Genomic DNA, 24,794 nt, shown 5'->3' with positions numbered 1-24,794 from the left:
CCTGTTTGCATTTTGTCTTGTTCAGGTCGATCGGTGGAGGAGGTGGTCTGGAAAATGGCTGACGGAGTTGATCACATCGACATCTACGCCGATGTTGAAGAGGATTTCAACCAGGTATGCAAACCGTTACATTTGTTTAAATCCTGCACCGTTATAGACATATTTTTGTTTTGCCCTATGATTTTTATTTGCTAAAATGCTTTTTGAAAGTTAAACCGAGTTATCTGGTGTCCGATGAGACCTGCAAAGCGTTGCCTGTGTTCGTCGCAGCGTTTTCGAATTGCACCTACGCAATGACTTGTCAAATATTTTTTTTAAATAGTAACGTGGATGTTGTGTCCCTCCTTAGTTTTATGTTTGTTGGCTAATGTATACATTTCGATAGGTAAATATGTTTCACTTTGCAAGCCAACGTGGTCGTTCCATTGTTAACGACAGTGTTGTACCGGAGGCGAAGTGGCGGGGAAGGCCTCCGCAACACAAAAACACCGTGGCCTGGTTTGTCGTCGTACGCTAACATTATATTGGTATTCAACTACCTAGTTACACATTACCGTGTAACTGTTTGCCTAATAGTATAAAACAGTAGGGACTGTGCTAATAACGAGTTAAATTTTTAAAATATAATTAAAGTGTAGTTTCCCTCCGGTCGGCGACTGTTTAAAAGGTTGTTGCGCTCTCGGCGTCACTCCCCCTGCTTGCTGGCTAGGATGAAGTTAGCTGTTATGTTGATGTTAATCTTTTAATTTTTCTCAAAGCAAAAACACGTTTTCAAGATGCCATGTTGCAGAAACATGAATGGTTTCATTTTATTTTTATCAACTGCCTTTCTAAATCTGATATTTTTGTTTATTTACTGCTTTTTTGTTAATGCCAAATGGAAATGCTATTCAAATCAAACTGTATTTGTCACATGCGCCGAATACAACAATTGTAGACTTTACCGTGAAATGCTGAATACAACAATTGTAGACTTTACCGTGAAATGCTGAATACAACAATTGTAGACTTTACCGTGAAATGCTGAATACAACAATTGTAGACTTTACCGTGAAATGCTTCGGTACAAGCCCTTAACCCAGCAGTGCAGTTCAAGAATAGTTAAGATGGAAATGCTATTCGTTTTGAGTTGAGTTTGATTCTCATTGATCAATCACATAGGACTGATTTGTTCATTTACGTGGGGGATATTTGACCCAGTTCTCACACAAAAAAATGCAGATATCTCTATGGTTTCGCATGTCAGCTTTCTGCAAAGATTGCCAACTGCACTCTGATGCAGTGTGTGTAGACTGAAGTGTTGTGTATGCTGAGGGTTGGTCATACTTGCCGAGTCTTTTTCATTGTGTACACTTTAAAGGGATATTTTCAAAAATGTTCAGAGTCAAAATCTCCAGAGCAGTAGTCCATTTGTACCAAACAAATCTGCATATTGCAAACTCTCATTTGGATGTTTTACTTATTCAAATTCTGTTTTGTTGACTCAAAGCAAAGTACCTGGAAGTGTTTGTTAGGAACTCATTAGCACGGGGACTGTCCAAAATATTATACTGTTGGACTGAAAATACAACCAGCTCCAGGCAACAAACTGTTACTGTTGAAATGTTGGCTAGATAATATGGCTCACATTGTTTGCCTATTCAGATGTGCAGTAATGTCTCTGCATCTTTTCTATTTCATGTCCTGAATATCACAAATCGTTTTAAACAGCTCAGACCTCATTCTGCTCTCTGACCGTCACACGTGTCTAAGCATGTTGTTGCGGCTCGTTCCAGATCGTCTTTGTTGATATCATCTGTAGGACCCAACATTGACATGAAGAAACAATTTCAAGAGTTTTAAAGACATTCTGGAGCACAACTATTGATTGACTGACTGTGATGTAAGGTTGACCTATTGTGTTCTATCCCCCACAGGAATCAGACTACCCTGCCCATGACCAGATAGACTTGTATGACGATGTTATCTCTCCTTCGGCCAATAATAACGGAGACGCACCTGAGGACCGGGACTACCTGGACAACCTACCCCCACCTGCTGGCTCCGAGGGGAACAAGAGCACCCCGCCCAACGTGGTTTACACGTACACTGGCAAGAGGATCGCCCTGTACATAGGCAATCTCACATGGGTAGGTTATGGGTTTGGATAACAGTCTGCTGAATAACAAAGATGAATATAAACAGTTACTCAGACCCAGATGAAGCTTGTCTCCAGAGATAAAAAGCGTGCTCAGTGGGTCTTTGAGGATCGCCCTGTACATAGGCAATCTCACATGGGTAGGTTATGGGTTTGGATAACAGAGTCTGCTGAATAACAAAGATGAATATAAACGGGCCAGTTACTCAGACCCAGATTAAGTTTATCTCCGGAGATAAAAAGCGTGCTCAGTGGGTCTTTGAGGATCGCCGTTGGAAGTGTTTTTTTTTAGTCCAGAGATGGGCTTAGTCGGGGTCAGGGAAACTAGCCCTTAATGTGCATCAATTATGTAATGGGTCTTGATGTGCCTCCCCTTTCCAGTGGACAACAGACGAAGATTTGACAGACGCCATTGGATCGATAGGCATTAAGGATCTGCTGGAGATCAAGTTCTTTGAGAACAGAGCCAACGGCCAGAGTAAAGGGTGAGCTTTCTCCTTGCCGTTCATGATCCCTCATTACACACGGACACTCTGAACAGACAGTGTTTTTTTTTTGTGGTTGACTTTCCTAATACATTTGAACTACACACAGGTAGTTGTACTTTGATCTTCATTTATTCAATTATTTTAAAGAGAAAAACAGAAAAGAAATACCCAAATAAAAGCCAAGGAAAGAAAGAGATGCTGACTTGGTCCCATTATGCCCTTGTGTGTCCCATTAGGTTTGCCCTGGTGTGTGTGGGCTCAGACACGTCCTCTAGGAAGCTACTGGACCTGCTGGCTAAACGGGAGCTCCACGGACAGAACCCCATTGTTACCCCCTGCAACAAACAGTCCCTCAGCCAGTTCGAGATGCAGTCTCGGAAAAGTAGGTGAACCTGCGTGCCTCCACACGGGGATGGGCAATTAGAGTTATAGAATAATAATTATAAATTAGTATTCTTGTTTTTTCTGCACGGTTTAATGACAAGGTAGGTCCGATAACCTGGAAAGACCCAAATACGCTGAAGCAGGCCCAAGTATTTGGGGCTTGAGTCTGCCTCTGCTGTCAATGCAGAAATTCTATAAAAATAGTTTATACATTTGATTAATAACTACATTGAATAAATACGTCGATTTAGTGAACTAATTAAGAGTTTTTTTTAGCGTTCAGAACTACCTAATTGGGTGAGCACAATGAGTTGGGGATTTGAATGTTCTCTCTGCCCTCTTCTTTCCCTTTATGCCCAGGTACATCGGGTGGGCAGATGTCCGGAGATGGGAAGGCGGGACCCCCCACCATGGGCCCCCGCGGTGGCTTCCCCATGGGCATGGGTAGGGGCCGAGGCCGCTTCCCCGGGCCTCCTGGCCCTGGAGGAGACCGCTTCCCTGGGCCTATCGGACCCGGAGGGCCCCCGCCACACTTCCCAGGTGAGTACTCTTCCCACTCCAGCAGTCGGGTCGGTCCGTTCGCACGGCTCTCGGCTAAAACCAGGGTGTCTGCTGGTTCTTTAAAAAGTCTGTCTTAAATAGATTTTGTAAGTCTTAAAGTATCTTAAATTCAGTTTTCAAAGGTCTTAAAAAAAATGTGACCAAGATGACTACATTGTGCTACTGCTTAATGTTATATATATATTTTTTACATTTATTTTACCTTTATTTAACTAGGCAAGTCAGTTAAGAACAAATTCTTATTTTCAATGACGGCCTGGGAACAGTGGGTTAACTGCCTGTTCAGGGGCAGAACGACAGATTTGTACCTTTTTCAGCTCGGGGGTTTGAACTTGCAACCTTCCGGTTACAAGTCGAATGCTCTAACCACTAGGCTACCCTGCCGCCCCATATTGTGCTACTGCTTAATGTTATATTGTGCTACTGCTTAATTGTTGACACGCTGCAAAAACTAAAATTAACAATGGAACGTCAAATAATACTGGAGGCCACTTTCAAGACGTTGGAGAGAGCTATCCAACCACATGTTCTTAAATGGACTTACTGTTAACCCATAAGTCAAAGCCCTGTCTAAGCCAGGCTGGGGTTCTACGAGGCTATATGGAATTGTTTTAAGAAGGTCATACCAAGGATAATTTTACAAGAAGAAAGGCAACATGCAAGAATTTCAGCTTATACCAAGTTACAGTTCATATAAGGAAATCAGTCGATTGAAATATATAAATTAGGCCGTCATCTATGGATTTCACATGATTAGGTATCCGTTGGTAACAGATACCTAAACAAAACGCGCCTCGGGATCTCGCCATGTTATCTCTGCATTCAAATTGCCATCGATTTAAAATGCAATTGTGTTTGTTGTCCGTAGCTTATGCCTGCCCATACCATAACCCACCGCCAACATGGGGCAATCTGTTCACAACATTGACGTCGGCAAACTGCTCACCCTCACAAAGCCAAACACGCGTTCTGCGGTTGTGAGGCCGGTTGGACGTACTGTCAAATTCTCTAAAATGACGTTGAAGGTGGCTTATGGTAGAGAAATTAACTTTCAATTTTCTGGCAACAGCTCTGGTGGACATTAATGCAGTCAGCATGCCAATTGTGCGCTTCTTCAACTTGTGCGCTTCCTCAATCTGTGGCATTGTGTTTTAGTGGCCTTTTATTGTCACCCGGGCACAAGGTGCACCTGTGTTATGATCATGCTGTTTAATACGTTTCTTGATATGCCACACCTGTCCAGTGGATGGATTATCTTGGAAAAAAAGAAATGCTCACTAACAGGGATGAAAACAAATTTGAACAACATTTGAGAGAAATATTACTTTTCTATTTATTTTAGTTTATTCAACATTGGACCTACAATTTGCTTGTTGCGTTTTATATTTTAGTTCCGTGTATTTGGCTTTAGAATTTTGAGACCCCTTGAAGTATCAAGATATTTAGCAACATTTTTTGGGGGATTAACCTTTTTTTTTGTTGGCCTTACTGCTATTAGTTTAATGCAAACACATTGAATAGGATTCACTACATGAACAATAGATAGTAGCAGACCCCCGAACTCTAAAGGAAGTTTGTTCTGACGTGTCTGTCCTATAACATTTAACTCTTTATTTTTGGAACTAAACAGTCTAATCCCAGTCTAAACTGGGGGGGGGTCTACTAAACTATATGAAATTGTTTTAAGAAGGTATTACCAAGGATTAATTGAGCTATTTTATGATATTCTTTTTATCTAAAATGTTTTGAACATTTGGCCGTACTGCTATTAGCCCATACAAATGTAATGATTTAAAAATAGGACAGCCTCAGGTTATTGTGAGTGTAACAATTCTATCTCAAATGTCAATATAGATGAAATAACACCACTTTACAGAGTGGGCCAATACCACCACTTTACAGAGTGTCATTGAGATGATGTCACAGCGGAGTGGGCCAATAATACCACTTTACAGAGTGTCATTGAGATGATGTCACAGCGGAGTGGGCCAATAATACCACTTTACAGAGTGTCATTGAGATGATGTCACAGCGGAGTGGGCCAATAACACCACTTTACAGAGTGTCATTGAGATGATGTCACAGCGGAGTGGGCCAATAATACCACTTTACAGAGTGTCATTGAGATGATGTCACAGCGGAGTGGGCCAATAACACCACTTTACAGAGTGTCATTGAGATGTCACAGCGGAGTGGGCCAATAACACCACTTTACAGAGTACGTCATTGAGATGATGTCACAGTGGAATGGACCGGAGTGGGCCAATAACACCACTTTACAGAGTACGTCATTGAGATGATGTCACAGTGGAATGGACCGGAGTGGGCCAATAACACCACTTTACAGAGTACATCATTGAGATGATGTCACAGTGGAATGGACCGGAGTGGGCCAATAACACCACTTTACAGAGTACCTCATTGAGATGATGTCACAGTGGAATGGACCGGAGTGGGCCAATAACACCACTTTACAGAGTGTCATTGAGATGATGTCACAGTGGAATGGACCGGAGTGGGCCAATAACACCACTTTACAGAGTACGTCATTGAGATGATGTCACAGTGGAATGGACCGGAGTGGGCCAATAACACCACTTTACAGAGTGTCATTGAGATGATGTCACAGTGGAATGGACCGGAGTGGGCCAATAACACCACTTTACAGAGTGTCATTGAGATGATGTCACAGTGGAATGGACCGGAGTGGGCCATTCGCGGTGGACACAAGTAGCTTATAGGTCTACCGATGGAGTGTTTTTGTAGGACGTTATATTTACTGTTAAATCAATTGCATGGCTTTCTAACAGCAATATCATCTTTAGAGTTAGCGATCTAGCTAATGTGTTTAGAGTTCCTACTAACTCAGGTGGTGAATAGCCTAGGCCCCCTAGGCCAATGGGTACAAAAAACATTCAGGTTAATTAACCTATATATATTTGGATCTTTAGATCTGATTTATTCTGGATCCTATTTTGACATGTTGCACATGGTTGTATTTTCATCATGTGTTCCCTGAACAAATAGATTAAATGGCTAACTTATGTTATGTCTGTCTTGACACTGGAATTACAGCCAGTCCTAAAAAGACTACTTTGTACCATCATGGGCTCATTTCTGGAAGGGAATATTAGCAGCTGTGGCAGACCTCAAAATAACTATTCAATTGCGTTCAAAGTGGAGTTAAAAAAGGTTGTTAGTCTTCAATTCAACTAAATGGAACCTGCAGATACCCTGAAAAACAGTACAGAAAGGAAGCCCGTTTTAATTGGTTAAATTTAAACCGTGCCCTGATTACAACCAATGAAATGGCTTCCTTTCTGGTGTACTGTTTCTGCTGTAAGCAGTGTGAATGGATCTTCCACTGACAGCCAGGCCAGTACTGTTGGTGTTATGCTCTGCATGGACTGAACTGAAGATGGCTCCTCTTGTCTGGGTATTATCCTGTCTTCCACGTGACCATATGTAGAAAGGATTGGAAAGCACCAACCTACCATCTCTACACATTTTGTCTGTTTCATTACATTCTGACTTCTGTTCTCTGTCCCCTTGCTTTCAGAAGTTGAGTGAAGTACCTGAATTGTGTTGGGATGGGGGGGGGGGGTATTATTCAACATTTGTTTTATCCAGTTTGCCCCTGTTTTAACCCCCCCCCCACCACAGATAATAATAAAAAACACAATTAATTTTCTGTTTTGGGAACTTCTTCCTGTGTTGCTAGCTGCGCTTCTGCCATTGGCCGGATGGCCAGTGTGGTCACAGCCTTGTTGTGATTGTGTTTTTCCTCCCACTAGGGTCGGGGATGAGGCCACCTGAACTCATTAACCATAGACACCAAGAAGGCCACCTGATGGATATGAATTTCAATTGCTTCCCGCCGGGACGTGATGGGAATTGGCGACCCAGAGGTGAAATGCCTCGACTCCTGTTGACAGCAGTTCTAGGGTTGGCAAATCTTCCCCAAATCTTCCCAAAAATCCCAGATTTTCCAGAAATCCCAGCTGGAGGATTTATGTAATTCTCAGGGAATTCGCTACAATGGAATCCTCCAACCTGGAATTTTTGGGAGTTTTGGTAATGTTTTGGATTTTTGCAACCACAGTGCTAATGTATTAAATAAGAATGATTACCCCCCCCCCCCCTCTACCCCCTGCTTACATGTTCTCTTTTATTAAGGCCTGTCTGTCTATGGAGTCCTGCACTGACTGACTGACTGACCAAGCTTCTTCTCCCCCCCCCACACTTTAAGTCCTGGGTTATTGATCATTCTGTCTTAACTGTCAATCTTTATATGCTGTGTTGCTTGTTCTGTTTCTATTGGCTGTCCAGCACTCTTGGAAGCTAGACATCCAGACCAGTCAGTCCTGCCTGCTCCATACCAAGATGGTCTTTCCAGCCATCCAGGCCTGTCTGTCCTGATTGTCGGCCAACTGGTTCTTTGCTTTCGTTGCTAATAGCTTGCAAAATTTATAATCTTGCTCAATCTTGAATTTTAATTCACAGGACAGCTAGGGTGGGTTGCACCAACATGGTTTAAATTCATCTCAGATTAGAGCTAATCTAGGTTTATAATTAATCTGGGATTAGAGCTAATCTAGGTTTATAATTAATCTGGGATTAGAGCTAATCTAGGTTTATAATTTATCTGGGATTAGAGCTAATCTAGGTTTATAATTTATCTGGGATTAGAGCTAATCTAGGTTTATAATTCATCTCGGATTAGAGCTAATCTAGGTTTATAATTAATCAGATGTGTTGCACCACTTCATTTCAAATCTGGATCGGTAAATCCATGATTAACGGTTTTAAAATATGATCCGTGACGTGTTACGCCAATATGTGAGGTATTTTGTGAGTTGACACGAAGTAGCTAGCCTACTTGACAAATGAGGCCACAAAGTTGCTGTTTCGTAACAATGTTAGAACTACTATAAATCCATCGTGGAAGGTTCTCATGGGTTGGCTGATTTGAAATAAAAATCCGTTATTTGCCAGTACTAGACAGACAACTCATTCGTTAGCTACTGTAGCTATTTTATTTTTTTACCCCTTTTTCTGGTATCCAATTGGTTGTTAGTCTTGTCCCATTGTTGCAACTCCAGTATGGACTCGGGAGAGGCGAAGGTCGAGAGCCGTGCGTCCTCCGAAACACGACCCAACCAAGCCGCACTGCGTCTTGATACAATGTCCACTTAACCACTAATGTGTCTGAGGAAACACCGTACACCTGGCGACCGTGTCAGCGTGCACTGGGCTCGCCTCAGGAGTCGCTAGTGCGCGATAGGACAAGGACATCCCTGTCTGCCAAACCCTCCCCTAACCTGGACAACGCTGGGCCAAACCCCCCCCAATTGTACGCCACCCCATGGGTCTCCCGGTCGCGGCCGGCTGCGACAGAGCCTGGATTCGAACCCAGAATCTCTCATGGCACAGCTCGCGATGCAGTGCCTTAGACCACTGCGCCACTCGGGAGGCCCTACCTAGATAGTTTATAAACCAAGCTAGCTAGCATGCAATATTATGTATTATTGTCATTACTTAACGTTATTTAACCACTTATTATTTGTCCGCTAGCAATCTGATCATGGCAAGTCAAAGAAGTTCAAATGTATCAGTTTATTAAAAAATAAATATATATTTATTTATTGTCGGAGCTGATGGAGGAATTTAGTAAAGTACTGGAGGATAAAAAGACTGACAACACAACTGTCAAAAAGAAGGGAGACACCTGGGCGACATGTTTAATGGATCGACACGGATTAAAGAGAAGAGGGATCCAAATCGGATGAAAGCGTGCTGGGGGAATTAATCATTTTAACAAGAGAAAGACCAAAAGGATGCGGCAGAAGACAGGCGGGGTCTATTTCAGACCAGAGGGCGGGGTCTATTTCAGACCAGAGGGCGGGGTCTATTTCAGACCAGAGGGCGGGGTCTATTTCAGACCAGAGGGCGGGGTCTATTTCAGACCAGAGGGCGGGGTCTATTTCAGACCAGAGGGCGGGGTCTATTTCAGACCAGAGGGCGGGGTCTATTTCAGACCAGAGGGCGGGGTCTATTTCAGACCAGAGGGCGGGGTCTATTTCAGACCAGAGGGGGTCGGGGTCTATTTCAGACCAGAGGGCGGGGTCTATTTCAGACCAGAGGGCGGGGTCTATTTCAGACCAGAGGGCGGGGTCTATTTCAGACCAGAGGGCGGGGTCTATTTCAGACCAGACCAGAGGGCGGGGTCTATTTCAGACCAGAGGGCGGGGTCTATTTCAGACCAGAGGGCGGGGTCTATTTCAGACCAGAGGGCGGGGTCTATTTCAGACCAGAGGGCGGGGTCTATTTCAGACCAGAGGGCGGGGTCTATTTCAGACCAGAGGGCGGGGTCTATTTCAGACCAGAGGGCGGGGTCTATTTCAGACCAGAGGGCGGGGTCTATTTCAGACCAGAGGGCGGGGTCTATTTCAGACCAGAGGGCGGGTCTCCGATCACCCAGAAGATATGCGAGACGATTCCCCAGCAGTTTGCCCCTCTCCGCAACTCCTTTATGACGATGGACAACTCCACACACCAATATTTAGTAAGCATAAATAACTGGTGAAATGAAGGTTAATGCTACTTCACTACAATGTTACTGTTATCAGGCCCGTTGCAGCAGGTTCCATAACATTATCATTCGTACCAAGGCTGGGCATATCACAAGCCCCAATTCAATTGTTGTACAAATTGGGAATGTACATAGCCTATTAATAATGAGTTATTATTATACATCTCAACATGATTCAAACTGTCTAATTATTCTCTGACCAACTCTGTCCTTTTGTATCTAGGTTTAAAGTGAACATAGAAAAGAGGAAGGATTTAATTTAACTAGGATTTCATTTAACTAGGATTAAATTTCACTAGGTTTAATTTAACTAGGATTCATTAAAATCTAGGTTTAATTTAACTAGGATTTAATTTAAAACTAGGTTAAAATGTGGTGCAACAAGATGATTTAACCCAGTTTAAGAGTTGATGCAGCCCGCCCCTTGTGTCAAACAGTCAGAGATGTGAATGTGGTCCTTCACGTTGTCCAACGTCAGTATTCACGGCTTCTGTTTGAGTCCTTTGCTGTGTTGCCTTCTCAGCTTTAACTTTGATCCCACTAAGTCAAGGTGGCCTCCAAGGCAGGGACTTAAACATACAGGATCACACATTTGAGCATTTTTCATATCTTCTCACCAACACGTCAGGCAACTTAAAATGTCACAGTTCCTATCCAGAAGTCATCAAACCCAAGCAAAGACATTTTCTGCAGTACTTGAGTTCCCTGTTCGTGGTCTCTGGATTCCAAGAACTGCTCGGTGCCATCTACTGACACTGGGAACGTCTCGGTGCCGTCTACTGACACTGGGAACGTCTCGGTGCCGTCTACTGACACTGGGAACGTCTCGGTGCCGTCTACTGACACTGGGAACGTCTCGGTGCCGTCTACTGACACTGGGAACGTCTCGGTGCCGTCTACTGACACTGGGAACGTCTCGGTGCCGTCTACTGACACTGGGAACGTCTCGGTGCCGTCTACTGACACTGGGAACGTCTGGGAACGTCTCTGCGCCGTCTACTGACACTGGGAACTGCTCGTCGCCGTCTACTGACACTGGGTCACCACAATGCTTTAGTTTGCTTTCAAACAGTTGGTAGTGAATCCAAACTCAAGAAGGTTCTGTTTTGTGTTTCTGTGTTCCAGGTGGTATGCAGGGCCCACCTCGACCCCCTCTTGGCCCACTAGGTCCCCCTGGACCCCTAGGCCCCCCTCCCCCAGGACAGGGCCTCCCCCTCCCATGCAAGGCCCCCAACCGTGGCGACCGCCCCCACCCCCGGTCATGTTCCCCGGCCAGTTCGGCCAGCCCCCATGGGTCCTCTCCCCCTGGTCCTCCCCCACACGGCTTCGGCCCTCCTCCTGGCCCCCCACCCCCCAACAGGGCCCTCCACCCCGGGTCATTTCCCTCCTCGCCCCCCCGGGCCGCTTGGACCACCTCTGGCCCTCGCTCCCCCACCACACATGACCGGGCCCCGACCTGGAGGCCCCCCACCGGCTCCCCATGTCAACCCAGCGTTCTTCCCTCCTCCTGGGGGTCCTAACAACATGGGGGGCCCTCCTGGAGGAGACGGCAGGGGCCCCAACGGGCCCAACGACCCCTATGGACGGCCACCTCCGTATGACCGGGGAGACTTCGGCCCCGCCGGCAGGTAATATAACCCAACAGGATCACGACGTCACGTCCTGCCAGTTCTACAGGAAGTCAGTTTCCCTCTTCTTCGGTTCTGTTCCAACCTCCTTTACTCTACTCTAGATGATGGTTCGTGTTGGAAGAAAACTGATCTATTGAATGACAAATACTGCCAGTTTTAGTCTGAATTTATTTCAGTATGTAGAACAGCTGTGGTAGAAGCAACACCAGGACATCATCCAACACCTTGTTTTATAGCACTGTCAGGTTCCCTTAGCAACAGTCCGTCATCGTTTTGTGTTTGTGTTGGGTGCGTCTTTTAAGGGGGGGGGGGTATTTTTTTACTTTAGTATTTTGACTACGAAGCGTGGTTTCTTTAGTGACCCTCCTGAAATCTCCCTTCCTCCATCCACCCTTCCTTCCCTCCCTCCCTCCTCTGGCTGCCTACAGTAACCAGCGTCCCCCGCTAATCTGTGAGTTTGACCTCAGGGCCCCCCTGCCCCGCGGCTGCCCAGACCCCTGGATTAACGAGGGTTTGGTCGATCTGAAAAATGGCGGCCAGCACTTGCACAATGCGAGTGACCCAGGGTTAGTAGAAATACTACCAGACCCGCTGAACGAACATTAGGAACTAGCTTCCCCTGTAATGACCTGGTGCCTGGCTTTGTTGAATTTTGAGAGTGGATGCTTGTTGTGGTTGATGGTTTGGCCGAGCTATGATTTTGATAAGCTGATAAGTAAACTGTGTGGTGTGTGTGTTGTGTGTTTCCTTAGATTAGCTAGTTATCACTGGTGTTAATTCCCACAGGCTTGGATAACGTGGTTTGCGTCTGCTGTGTCGTTTTAGCTGTCCATTAACTGTGTGTTCCTTGACTCATCTGATTGTCTCACCCCTCTGTTTTCTCAATCTCTCTTGCTCTTGATCAATTTCTCCATTTCGTGCGACCTCGCAAAATTCATTGGTGGAGAACAGTCACGGGCCCTCCCCTCTGACCTTCTCCTCCAATGACTTTTTAGAAGGCGAGGAGTTAGGAAAGACTAATTGAAAAAAAATAGCTTTTCCTTCCTCTAAAACGTCCTCTTTCCTGTATCTAGTGGTTCTGAGTTTGTCGTTGAGTTTGACGACTTAAAAAAAAGATATTGACGCTGTCTCCTTTCTGCTTGTCTCTGTCCCAGGGAGATGGAGTCGGCGCGGACACCGCTGAGCGAGGCAGAGTTTGAGGAGATCATGAACCGGAACCGAGCCATCTCCAGTAGTGCCATCTCTAGGGCGGTGTCAGATGCTAGCGCTGGTATGGATCATGCCCTAAACACACACACACACACACCTCACAAATACTACAACACACTCTACCGTGGGGCTGAATACACACACACACGCACACACACACCTCACAAATACTACAACACACTCTACCGTGGGGCTGAATACACACACACACCTCACAAACACTACAACACACTCTACCGTGGGGCTGAATACACACACACACACACCTCACAAATACTACAACACACTCTACCGAGGGGCTGAATACACACACACACACACATACACACACACCTCACAAATACTACAACACACTCTACCGTGGGGCTGAATATACACACACACACACACACACATTTTATCTGTGCTGCTTGTAGATTGTATTGCGTACTTTCACAAGTGACCCTTATCTAAGTGTCTGAGCTGTACCATGTGATGTTAATGTCTCCTTCTCTCCATTAGCTGACTACGGCAGTGCCATAGAGACTCTGGTGACAGCCATCTCTTTGATCAAGCAGTCCAAGGTCTCTGCTGACGACCGCTGCAAGGTCCTCATCAGCTCTCTACAGGACTGTCTCCACGGCATCGAGAACAAGTCCTACGGCTCTGCCTCCAGGTAAATACAACCTCTTCCTCATTCTGCTGTGGTTCCTGTCAGGGAGGGGGTGGTTCCATTTCAATTCAGGGAGCGTGGGGGGGGGGTCAGTTCCATTTCTATGCGGGGGGGGTCAGTTCCATTTCAATTCGGGGGGTCAGCTCATTTCTATTCAGGGGGGGGGGGGCAGTTCCATTTAAATTCAGGGAGCACACAGTAATTCAAATTCTTCTTGAGTTTTAATATGGTTTACTTTCTGAATTGACTGGAATTATAAGGGAATGAACCGATTTGACTCCAACCCTGGTTGTTATAACAGACAACTGAGAGAGGTGAATGAATTGAAGGTGTCTGATAATTCAGGATGATGTTCGGTACCTGCTAGTCATTGTGCCTGTATTCCTGTACTATTCTGTTCTTATTGACTGGGAATGGTTGTGATGTTTTTTTTTACCAACTGTATTTAAATGCACTTATTATAAAACAGTCTGGGTAATATTGTCTCAAATGTAATTGATTGACAGATCAAAGTGTTAGTGACAGTTGTATTGGTGACGTCATTGTTTATGAAATTATTGATGGTTTTGGCCGATGGACAGACCTGCTTTGGCGGTTGGTTAAGAGTTTGATGTATGAATGTAAGTTCTGCCCCTAAAAGACGCGAGAGGTCGAGGGAGCGTGACCACAGCCGTTCCCGGGAGAAGAGCCGGCGCCACAAGTCCCGTAGCCGCGACCGCCACGAGGACTACTACCGCGAACGCAGCCGGGAGAGAGAACGACACCGCGGGGACAGAGAACGAGAACGTGAACGAGACCGCGAGAGGGAGTACCGACATCGTTAGAGGAGGTGTGTATTCCTCGTTCAAACTCCTTACCCGTAACCATGTCACCACTCTTCTCCCTCAGCTTAATGCAGGCCAGGGGCCAGGTCGCTACGGCCCAGAACAAGAGGCCCCGAGCGGGACGCGCCCTGCGGAGCCCGACGGTAGGTGGAGGTGGTAGGTAAAGGCGTTGTTCCATCGGTCATTATTGTCGTCTTGACCAGAACTGACTCATTGCTGCCATGTGTGTAAATATATATTATTTGTCTGAAACTTGATGTAGGTTTTGACTGTGTTTTTACTTTCATCCTTTGAACATTGACTGTGTCGTCAGGCTTCTACTGCATGAGTGTGTGTTGTAGGGGATGTTTTATGTGGAAGCCCTGGTAAGCTTGAAAATGTTTTAAATCTCTTTAAGTTGGAAAAAGTACTTTATGACAAATGATCAACACCTGTGAAAGGTTGTAAAAATACGCCAATTGTTTATTGGAGGGTTTCTTTGACACCTGATGCCACAATGTGCCAAGAAATGATTAGTGTACATTTAGCAGGGGTCAAAGGTTGAACTCTGTGACGGTACAACTTAAGGGGGTTGTTTGTATGAGTTGTTTTGTAGGCCACCAAATGATGACCAAAACTGTAGGTGGTTCTGACTCTTGCTAACCTGAGGTAATGGTTACATGCAAATTGAAATGTCTAAACTATTTTAAAACCACTCTCAGTTCTCTAATATAAGCCAAAGTATGGTTTTGGGGGTTAAATAATGGAAAGGATTTTGGTATATCGTCTGTGAACTTGACACATATCTGTGCCATATTTGTATTTTTATCACGCTGAAATTGATGGTCTTGAAGAAAAATAATTTTTGTTAATGTTTTTGTATAATTAATGACTTTAATATCAAGCTGGTAAAATGTTTTGTCTATATTAATTTTTAGGCAAATAGTTATCTGGTCGTACTCCCTTAAGGTCGACAGGAATGTGGTAACTAGGTAACTAGCCCGCTATGTCTCCTGTAGCGTAGTTGGCCTTCACTCTAAAGCCCTGGTTTTTGTATAACAGACCATTTTGAGTGTTGCTACTGCTTTTGGTGCTGTTAACATTAGATTAACACAGTTTTTACATATCATTTCTGTATGTGCCATTTTTTTTTTGTGCGTTTTTTCCATAACATTGAAGGATTGATTTCCAAAAAAATGATGGCTTAGGTTTTTTGATCCATTTTGTATTCCTTGATGGTAACATGGGGTTATATATTATATATGCATACTTCATGGCAGTGTAGGGCCCTATAAAATCCACGTTGTGGAGAATGTGGACAGAACCACAGAATCCAGACATTTAAAATGGAATGACTCAATATTCAATAATGTTAGTAGGAAGTCAACTAAATGTGTCCAGGCTGGTGGGGCGTCGACTAAATGGGTCGAGGCTGGTGGGGCGTCGACTAAATGTGTCCGAGGCTGGTGGGGCGTCGACTAAATGTGTCCGAGGCTGGTGGGGCGTCGACTAAATGGGTCGAGGCTGGTGGGGCGTCGACTAAATGGGTCCAAGATCATCATAAAATATGAATGAAATGCATCAGTGAGTCTTATTTTTCTTTAACTTTCTGAAGAGGAAACGTCAGTATCTGTCCGACACTTTGTTAAACCGTTAGCGATGATGCTAATATAATGACGACCGTCTTCTGGTCGATGGAAAGGTTTTCCCCAAAAACATTCTGTTAAACACAGGCTTCTCTAGTTAATATTTACTTGGCAGAATGGTATCGTGATTATTTGCATAAATCCGCTGGCCATTTGTTTAGCAAACTCTGCAATCACATGAGTGCTGCAGAAACAACACTCGCCAAACAGTGACGCTTGCTGGTGCACAGTTGAATTAAAGGGTAACTACACCCAAAAACACTGGTGCACAGTTAAATTAAAGGGTAACTACACCCCAAAACACTGGTGCACAGTTGAATTAAAGGGTAACTACACCCAAAAACACTGGTGCACAGTTGAATTAAAGGGTAACTACACCCCAAAACACTGGTGCACAGTTGAATTAAAGGGTAACTACACCCAAAAACACTGGTGCACAGTTGAATTAAAGGGTAACTACACCCCAAAACACTGGTGCACAGTTGAATTAAAGGGTAACTACACCCCAAAACACTGGTGCACAGTTGAATTAAAGGGTAACTACACCCCAAAACACTGGTGCACAGTTGAATTAAAGGGTAACTACACCCCAAAACACTGGTGCACAGTTGAATTAAAGGGTAACTACACCCCAAAACACTGGTGCACAGTTGAATTAAAGGGTAACTACACCCCAAAAACACTGGTGCACAGTTGAATTAAAGGGTAACTACACCCAAAAACACTGGTGCAAAAACACTGGTGCACAGTTGAATTAAAGGGTAACTACACCCCAAAAACACTGGTGCACAGTTGAATTAAAGGGTAACTACACCCCAAAACACTGGTGCACAGTTGAATTAAAGGGTAACTACACCCCAAAACACTGGTGCACAGTTGAATTAAAGGGTAACTACACCCCAAAACACTGGTGCACAGTTGAATTAAAGGGTAACTACACCCCAAAACACTGGTGCACAGTTGAATTAAAGGGTAACTACACCCCAAAACACTGGTGCACAGTTGAATTAAAGGGTAACTACACCCCAAAAACACTGGTGCACAGTTGAATTAAAGGGTAACTACACCCAAAAACACTGGTGCACAGTTGAATTAAAGGGTAACTACACCCCAAAACACTGGTGCACAGTTGAATTAAAGGGTAACTACACCCCAAAACACTGGTGCACAGTTGAATTAAAGGGTAACTACACCCCAAAACACTGGTGCACAGTTGAATTAAAGGGTAACTACACCCCAAAACACTGGTGCACAGTTGAATTAAAGGGTAACGACATCCAATGTTTTTATTTTATATTTATATATATTTATATATATGGAATTGGGCAGGGGGAAATTTTCAATTGATTTTATAGGGCCCTAGCAATGTCTGCGTGTAAATTTGAGGTCAATTTGATTACTTTTCTACCCTTAATACTGGGCTTCACAATGTGCTGATCCTGTAAACGAATAAGAAAACCATAAAATATTTTTGCCAGAGGTACAGTACTTGGAAAGATGCTGATAATATCAATCAATACAGGTACAGTACTTATCTGATATTTCAATGAGGACTAAAGAATCATCACTATTGTCCACAATTCAATGGCAGCCATTTTGTTAATGTGGATATTTTAGGTTTCTAATGGTACACCTAATTTGTAGTGGATCTTTACTGTTGGTTGTCTTGTTTTTAGGCTGTAGTTTGAAATAGACAGCCAGACAATTTTGACATGGTACTTTGGTACCAAATATCTTGTAGGAATTGAAGGTCGATGGGTGTTTCACTGAAATGGTGTAGTCAAGAAAATAATTGTGGTATTTGTCCTATTTTTAAATGGGTTGCAACGTCAACACTCTAATTGAATGTTGACGTTGTAAATCCCAGTAGTGATTTGAATGTATAGCCCAACATCTGGTTGTGTTACTGATATATATTATTTTGGATTGGATTGGTTAGTTTGCTGAGTAGTGACTCCATGCTTGCATTAAATGGGATAACTCCTTTGAATGTACATGTTCGATTTAAGTAACTTCTCTGCACCCCCCCCATTTTTAAATGGCAATAACATTTTGTTAAATTATTCAAATAAACATAAGACATTTAAATAATACAACTGACAAAATCAATCTAAAAAAATGTAAAGTTTTGGTCATTACTTTTAAATGACAAGGAAACAGAGTGAAGAGAGGTTACTTTATTAACCTGTACTCCTATTTGTCTCACTTCATGGTAGAGGAAATGCTTTGATCTATGCTTACTACCTGTCAATCTATGTTCACAGATCTCAACATGTGTTTCATTTAGCGTTGGGATCATATGTGCCCACTTTACAGGGAAGAAATGACTAGCTATTTTTCACATTTGTCTATAGGTGTCAGTGATGTTTTGCAGGCATGGAGAAAGCAGCCCTGATTTCCTGATAACATATTTCTGTGTCTGTTTTAACTGTCTCTTTCTCTCTCTCTCTCTCTGGTGTGTTCATCCTTCACAACTACACATCATGTGGTTCCTAAAACACTCATTGGTGTCCACACCATCTCAAGAAGGTTCGTTTTGACGACTGTTCAACCACCTTAAACTCGTTCAATGTCTCCTGCAAAAATAGACTCTGCAGGAAGTTAGTACCAAAAACTGCAACTGGTCACATTGTTTAATCCATTAGTTATAATTATAATTGTTAGTGTTTTGAGAACATGTCTTGATGATGCTGTGGGCCCTTTGAGATGCTCAATGGATCTGAAATGATTGTGCGGAGGGTGATGGGACATCTGTTCAATGAAATGTTGGTTGGTATTAACTTTTTCTAAATGTGATATTGCCAACTATGCACCATGTAAATTCACTAATTGAGCAAAACCTGGCTTCAATTTGATTTAAAAATGATATTGATAAACAATTAAACTAATAATTACTACTAGGCTATTAACTAGTTTTTTATTTATTTTTATAAATGTAAATTGTCATTGACAACCAAAAGGTACAGAATATTCCTTTTACCTGGTGTATGAGTTTGGAAACTGTCTGGGGGGGGTGATCTATGAACTGAAATATTAATGAATGGTTATGTGGTTTGCAATTCCAATGAATTGTCAGTGTAATGTTGATCCTGTGCATGCCAGGCTCTGGCTTTGTCAGTTGTTTCAGACTACTGATACATGTGTGTGGGGATAAGAGTGTGTTTTTCTACATTTATCCTGATGTAATAATACCATTCCTCTATGGAAATCTGACCATGTTAGTCCTCTGCTTCTCCCAGTGCTCTGGGCCCAGTTTTATCCCCCCCCAAATGTTATCTAATTGGATTTCACCTATCGGATAGGTTTAAACGCCTAGCTGTAGAATGACTAGAACGAGGGTCTGCATTCAAGTTAATGACTCGTCTGTTCTATTTATTATTTCTATGCGTTTTTAAATCCTATCCAATAGGTAAAATCTGCGTTAACGTTTGGGGAGAACTATACCCTCGTCACCTCTCAGACTAGGGGACCGATCCCCCAAACTGGCCGCTAACACCTTTTTGGTTTTATGGACTTGTTGAAAATGTGAGAGGATTTGATAGGTGGAATTCTCACATTTAGTTCCACCTATCAGAGGACAAGGTAGACTTAATACCATATTGTGTCCATCTGTGAAATCCTGTAAAGATATTGAGAAGTGCGTACGGTCTAGGGGTTGGGATACCATCTTCTGCCCATGAACTTTCAGATTAGATTATAACATGTTCTGTGAGCCCTTAAACAGCTTCATCCAATCCACACACACTGATTGTAAACCTTCTCTGAAATGAGTTGAGTACTTAGTGCAGGACACATTGGAATACATTCTGAATTCAGATCTCAACAGTATAGCAGGGTCAGTCATTGTGGGCACTACATTGTTCTTACTCACTGTAATGTGGAATCACTCTCTTGACAAGTTGACTACCATTAGAAAGATCAGTACCTGCATGTGTTTGTTTTGTGTCCTCTGTGTGTGTGTGCTGTAAAATTAGAGGGGATATGACACAAACCACAAACTGTATATTGTTGGGCTGCCCCAAACCAAACTCCACCCTTCGTTTTCACACATTTCAGCCTACGGAAGAGGACAGGGACGAGGACGCCTCTTCACAACCAGCAGGCCCTACATCAGGATCGCCTTGTCAACTAGTCCCCCCCCCCCCCCCTCTCTGTCTGTGTCTCCATGGTTACCAGGGGACTGACTACCTGGGAATCGCTCACAGCTGTGTAAGGCTATAAGTAGTGTTCTTTAAAATCATTCTCATGGTATAAAAAAAACTACTCGACAGCTATTTTTATTTTACTGAAATTTTATTTGATGTGAACGAAAAAATGATTACCTACCTGTGTTGACAGGCTTCTTTCAAGCTTTGCGAAAATAACAAATGACTACATTTGCCTGCTCTATTCCAAAACGGACAGCTTTTGACTGCTATAATGTGTACATTTTGTCAGGTTAAGAGCTGATTTTTACAGGGAGGTGTTTGTTGTTTTTTCGTCTTCAGTTCCTCTCGTGCCCCTCCCTACTTTTCTCCTTAGGATAATGTTTGTAAATGTCTCTGCTTTGAATATTAAAATAGATTCTGTGTTGTAATAAACTTGTTTACTGGGGTTTTGACACTTAATAATAATTTACATGTGTACGTTTTTGCCTGCATACGTTATTCATGTTGAATTTTACGAAATAGGTATTTTAAAATTTACTCTCACTTAAGTTGTGCTGTTATTGACCAAATGAAGCACAGTTGACCAAAAGTTTGTATTTGTCCCGATGCCCAGAATTAGTGAAATCTGACTGAATTTAGCGTTAACTACTTATGCATTGAATGATCATGTGACAGATATTTTAATCTTTGACTTATCAGTTTGTTCTAAAAGTTCTACTTAAAATGTAGCTACTTGTTGACAAACGTTTGTTTTTTAGTCTCCATATACTTCTGTATGCCATTTGAATTCCAAAAGGGAAAATCCATGTCTTTTGCTAAGTGATTTTAGAGGTATTCAGGACTTGATTATACTTGGGCAAAACTTTTTTTCTTTTTCTTGATTTTCATTTTTTTTTTTTTTCATGTTACCAGGAAGTACATTCCAAGGGTTCAATACTCTAATATTAATGACACAAGTAGAACAAAATTATTGACTTATATGGAATTATTTTAGTGATAGATCAACCTTGACAGATCTGGACAATACTACTGCTGTGAACCGACTTGGTCTCTTATCTGCAAACTTGTGCTCCGATTGGCTGGCTGATGTACTGCCCTGATTTCCTATTGAGTTGCTTATCCCACTGGTTTAGGCCAGTGAGGGTTGTAGCCTGGTCCCAGATCTGTATATACTACTTCTTATTGAGTTGCTTATCCCACTGGTTTAGGCCAGTGAGGGTTGTAGCCTGGTCCCAGATCTGTATATATTTTGGCAGTAGTAATGAGGGTAATGAGGGTCTGGGACAAGGCTGAGGGGCTGGGTGTAGTAAATGGTTGATTACAGTAGTAATGAGGGTCTGGGACAAGGCTGAGGGGCTGGGTGTAGTAAATGGTTGATTACAGTAGTAATGAGGGTCTGGGACAAGGCTGAGGGGCAGGGTGTAGTAAATGGGGATTACAGTAGTAATGAGGGTCTGGGACAAGGCTGAGGGGCTGGGTGTAGTAAATGGATGGGGAATTACAGTAGTAATGAGGGTCTGGGACAAGGCTGAGGGGCTGGGTGTTGTAAGTGGATGGGGAATTACAGTAGTGAGGGTCTGGGACCAGGCTGAGGGTCTGGGTGTTGTAAATGGATGGGGGATTACAGTAGTGAGGGTCTGGGTGTTGTAAATGGATGGGGAATTACAGTAGTGAGGGTCTGGGTGTTGTAAATGGACGGGGATTACAGTAGTGAGGATCTGGGTGTTGTAAATGGACGGGGATTACAGGGGGTGTTGTAAATTACAGTAGTGAGGATCTGGGTGTTGTAAATGGATGGGGGATTACAGTAGTGAGGATCTGGGTGTTGTAAATGGATGGGGATTACAGTAGTGAGGATCTGGGTGTTGTAAATGGACGGGGATTACAGTAGTGAGGATCTGGGTGTTGTAAATGGACGGGGGATTACAGTAGTGAGGATCTGGGTGTTGTAAATGGACGGGGATTACAGTAGTGAGGATCTGGGTGTTGTAAATGGATGGGGATTACAGTAGTGAGGATCTGGGTGTTATAAATGGATGGGGATTACAGTAGTGAGGATCTGGGTGTTGTAAATGGATGGGGATTACAGTAGTGAGGATCTGGGTGTTGTAAATGGATGGGGAATTACAGTAGTGAGGATCTGGGTGTTGTAAATGGATGGGGAAATACAGTAGTGAGGGTCTGGGACAAGGCTGAGGGGCTGGGTGTAGTAAATGGTTGATTACAGTAGTAATGAGGGTCTGGGACAAGGCTGAGGGGCTGGGTGTAGTAAATGGTTGATTACAGTAGTAATGAGGGTCTGGGACCAGGCTGAGGGGCTGGGTGTAGTGTAGTAAATGGTAGATTACAGTAGTGAGGGTCTGGGACAAGGCTGAGGGGCCAGGTGTTGTAAATGGATGGGGATTACAGTAGTGAGGGTCTGGGTGTTGTAAATGGATGGGGAATTACAGTAATGAGGGTCTGGGTGTTGTAAATGGATGGGGAATTACAGTAGTGAGGGTCTGGGACAAGGCTGAGTGGCTGGGTGTAGTACATGGATGGGGATTACAGTAGTAAGGGTCTGGGTGTTGTAAATGGACGGAGATTACAGTAGTAAGAGTATTCAAGTGAGGTGTCCATTTTGTAAAGCATGAGAGCACAATCCTTCCCTGGCTTCTCAGGGTCTGTGCACTGACTGGTCTGCCAGATTAAAATAACTGCTATTGATGCCTGTTTTAAGGCGGTAAAACCTACCTCTACTCCCATGTGTTTTCTAACTGGCCCTGATAGACATTAGTGGTGCTCTCCTGCTTGCATTGTGTTGACACTCTAAAGATAGATATTTAGGTGGTTATTGTGGCTAGAATCATTCACTGAAACAACTGATTCAGTCAACTAAACATTTTTTTTTTTTTTTAATTGTATTGGTTAGACTTTACATCCAACTATTGGCACATAAATATCTCCAAGTTTTTATCAATATTGCCCACTAGCTACAAAAGAGCATTTTGAGGACTTTACAATGTGTTTGACATGGAATGTTATTGAATGGAACCTTTTAGTAAAGTTCTCCTTCAGGTAAAGTTGGCATGACAGACACTTCGTTTTTTTTATACGTGGAACTTTTGTATTGCATTTTATTGTATAAATGCACTGAGATATTGAATATGGTGTAGAGCATTATGAATGCTTTATGTAGCTAGTATACCATGTTTATTGTGCTAATGGACAGGTTATCAATGCTTTGTTACCTATTCGCCAGATCATTACGAATAGCTTTTCAGCCCCAACGTCTTTTCAAACCGGTTGAATATTTGAGTGGAGCTGGTTTGATACGTTAATACTGTACATATATACGCAGTCGACAAGTGTGACTCATACTCAATTAGTGTTGTCATGTTGTACATATAATAATGCATCCATCTTAGATATTACCTTCAAGTACTTTTTACAATCACATACAGAGTTTTACCTGATCAATTTCTCTCTCGGACGTGTTCAGGAAATGGAACTTTTTTTCAAGGTGCACTGTCTTGTTTTGAGTGGTTTCAATAAACGAGTTTTCTCCGTCTTTGATGTCGGGTCTCCGTGAACCATTAGGCCAAATGTTACTGTTCCCGACATTGCTGATTTGGCTTCATCAAATGTACACTTAATCAATAGAATGCAATGTATAAAGGCTGGAATAAGACCGGAGGATATTACTGAGGTCTGTAGTTTTTCTGTTTTGTGAAAATATTGTAACGGTCTAATTTACTCAAACTTAAAACCATGTTTTTTTTCTCAGGTATGATTGACACGATAAAAAAAGGGAAACTAGTTATAGGCCCTTCAAGGATCTTGATTTTCTTATATATATAATTTACTCATAGTTACACTTACACCAAATGCTGAATTGTACAGTAGGCTGTAGTTCTTTTTGCCCTGATTTAATTTACAGCTCCATGACATTCACCTGAAGGTAAGTCGTCGGTTCCAGATCCATGAAGAATGACGGCTTAAAAATGTCTGAAATAGTTGCTATTCAATATACTTCATGTGTTCCTCTTCGCGTTACAGCAAAGTAAGGAAATCATTCGTGATGGAACTATAATTACATGGATAATTGTTATCAAATATACAAGATCAATGTCTCAATCAGACAGGGTTGATTATTACACTGCAGACTAAAACACTGTCAATGTGTGTTTATTTCAGATTATATTGCTATTTTAATTATATAACTTATTAGACTATTTGCAGTAAGAAAAAAGGCAGTAGGTTCTCTGAGTTTGTACCACCTTGTGCCTTCTCAAAAAATAAAATAATCTAAACTACATTGTGACTCCATTTATTCTGTTTATTAGTTACGATATGAGGCTTTTGGATATAGTTATCCAAATTGCAACGATCGCAAACAAGTCGATAGCTGATCAAGACCGTGTGTGAAGCAGTTGGTGTTGGCGAAAGGCTGGCAGGTGGTAATCTGGTGGTTTCATTTTTGCAAACGACTCGATATCGCCATCTGCCGGTCTTTGGGCTACAGTTGTTGAGAAATGCTTATAAAAAAACTAGTCCGAAACCT

General features: G+C 42.9%; 1 protein-coding gene across 1 annotated transcript; it reads left to right on the top strand.

Moving 5' to 3' along the window:
- Positions 1–8: 8 nt before the first annotated feature.
- On the top strand, positions 9–20,696 carry cpsf6 (cleavage and polyadenylation specific factor 6). Its single transcript, XM_065021302.1, is given in 15 exon segments — positions 9–114; positions 1,917–2,129; positions 2,519–2,622; positions 2,862–3,007; positions 3,370–3,549; positions 7,365–7,478; positions 11,288–11,404; positions 11,407–11,452; positions 11,454–11,519; positions 11,521–11,790; positions 12,222–12,359; positions 12,948–13,063; positions 13,504–13,657; positions 14,280–14,483; positions 20,160–20,696. Coding segments are annotated over 14 exon segments (1,923 nt in total). The 5' UTR covers positions 9–54; the 3' UTR covers positions 14,479–14,483; positions 20,160–20,696.
- Positions 20,697–24,794: the final 4,098 nt, after the last annotated feature.

The sequence above is a fragment of the Oncorhynchus nerka genome, linkage group LG8, assembly GCF_034236695.1.
Source record: "Oncorhynchus nerka isolate Pitt River linkage group LG8, Oner_Uvic_2.0, whole genome shotgun sequence".
Lineage (NCBI taxonomy): Eukaryota > Metazoa > Chordata > Actinopteri > Salmoniformes > Salmonidae > Oncorhynchus > Oncorhynchus nerka.
Note: the sequence above shows the minus strand (reverse complement) of the source record. Positions and strands in the feature narration are given on the sequence as shown.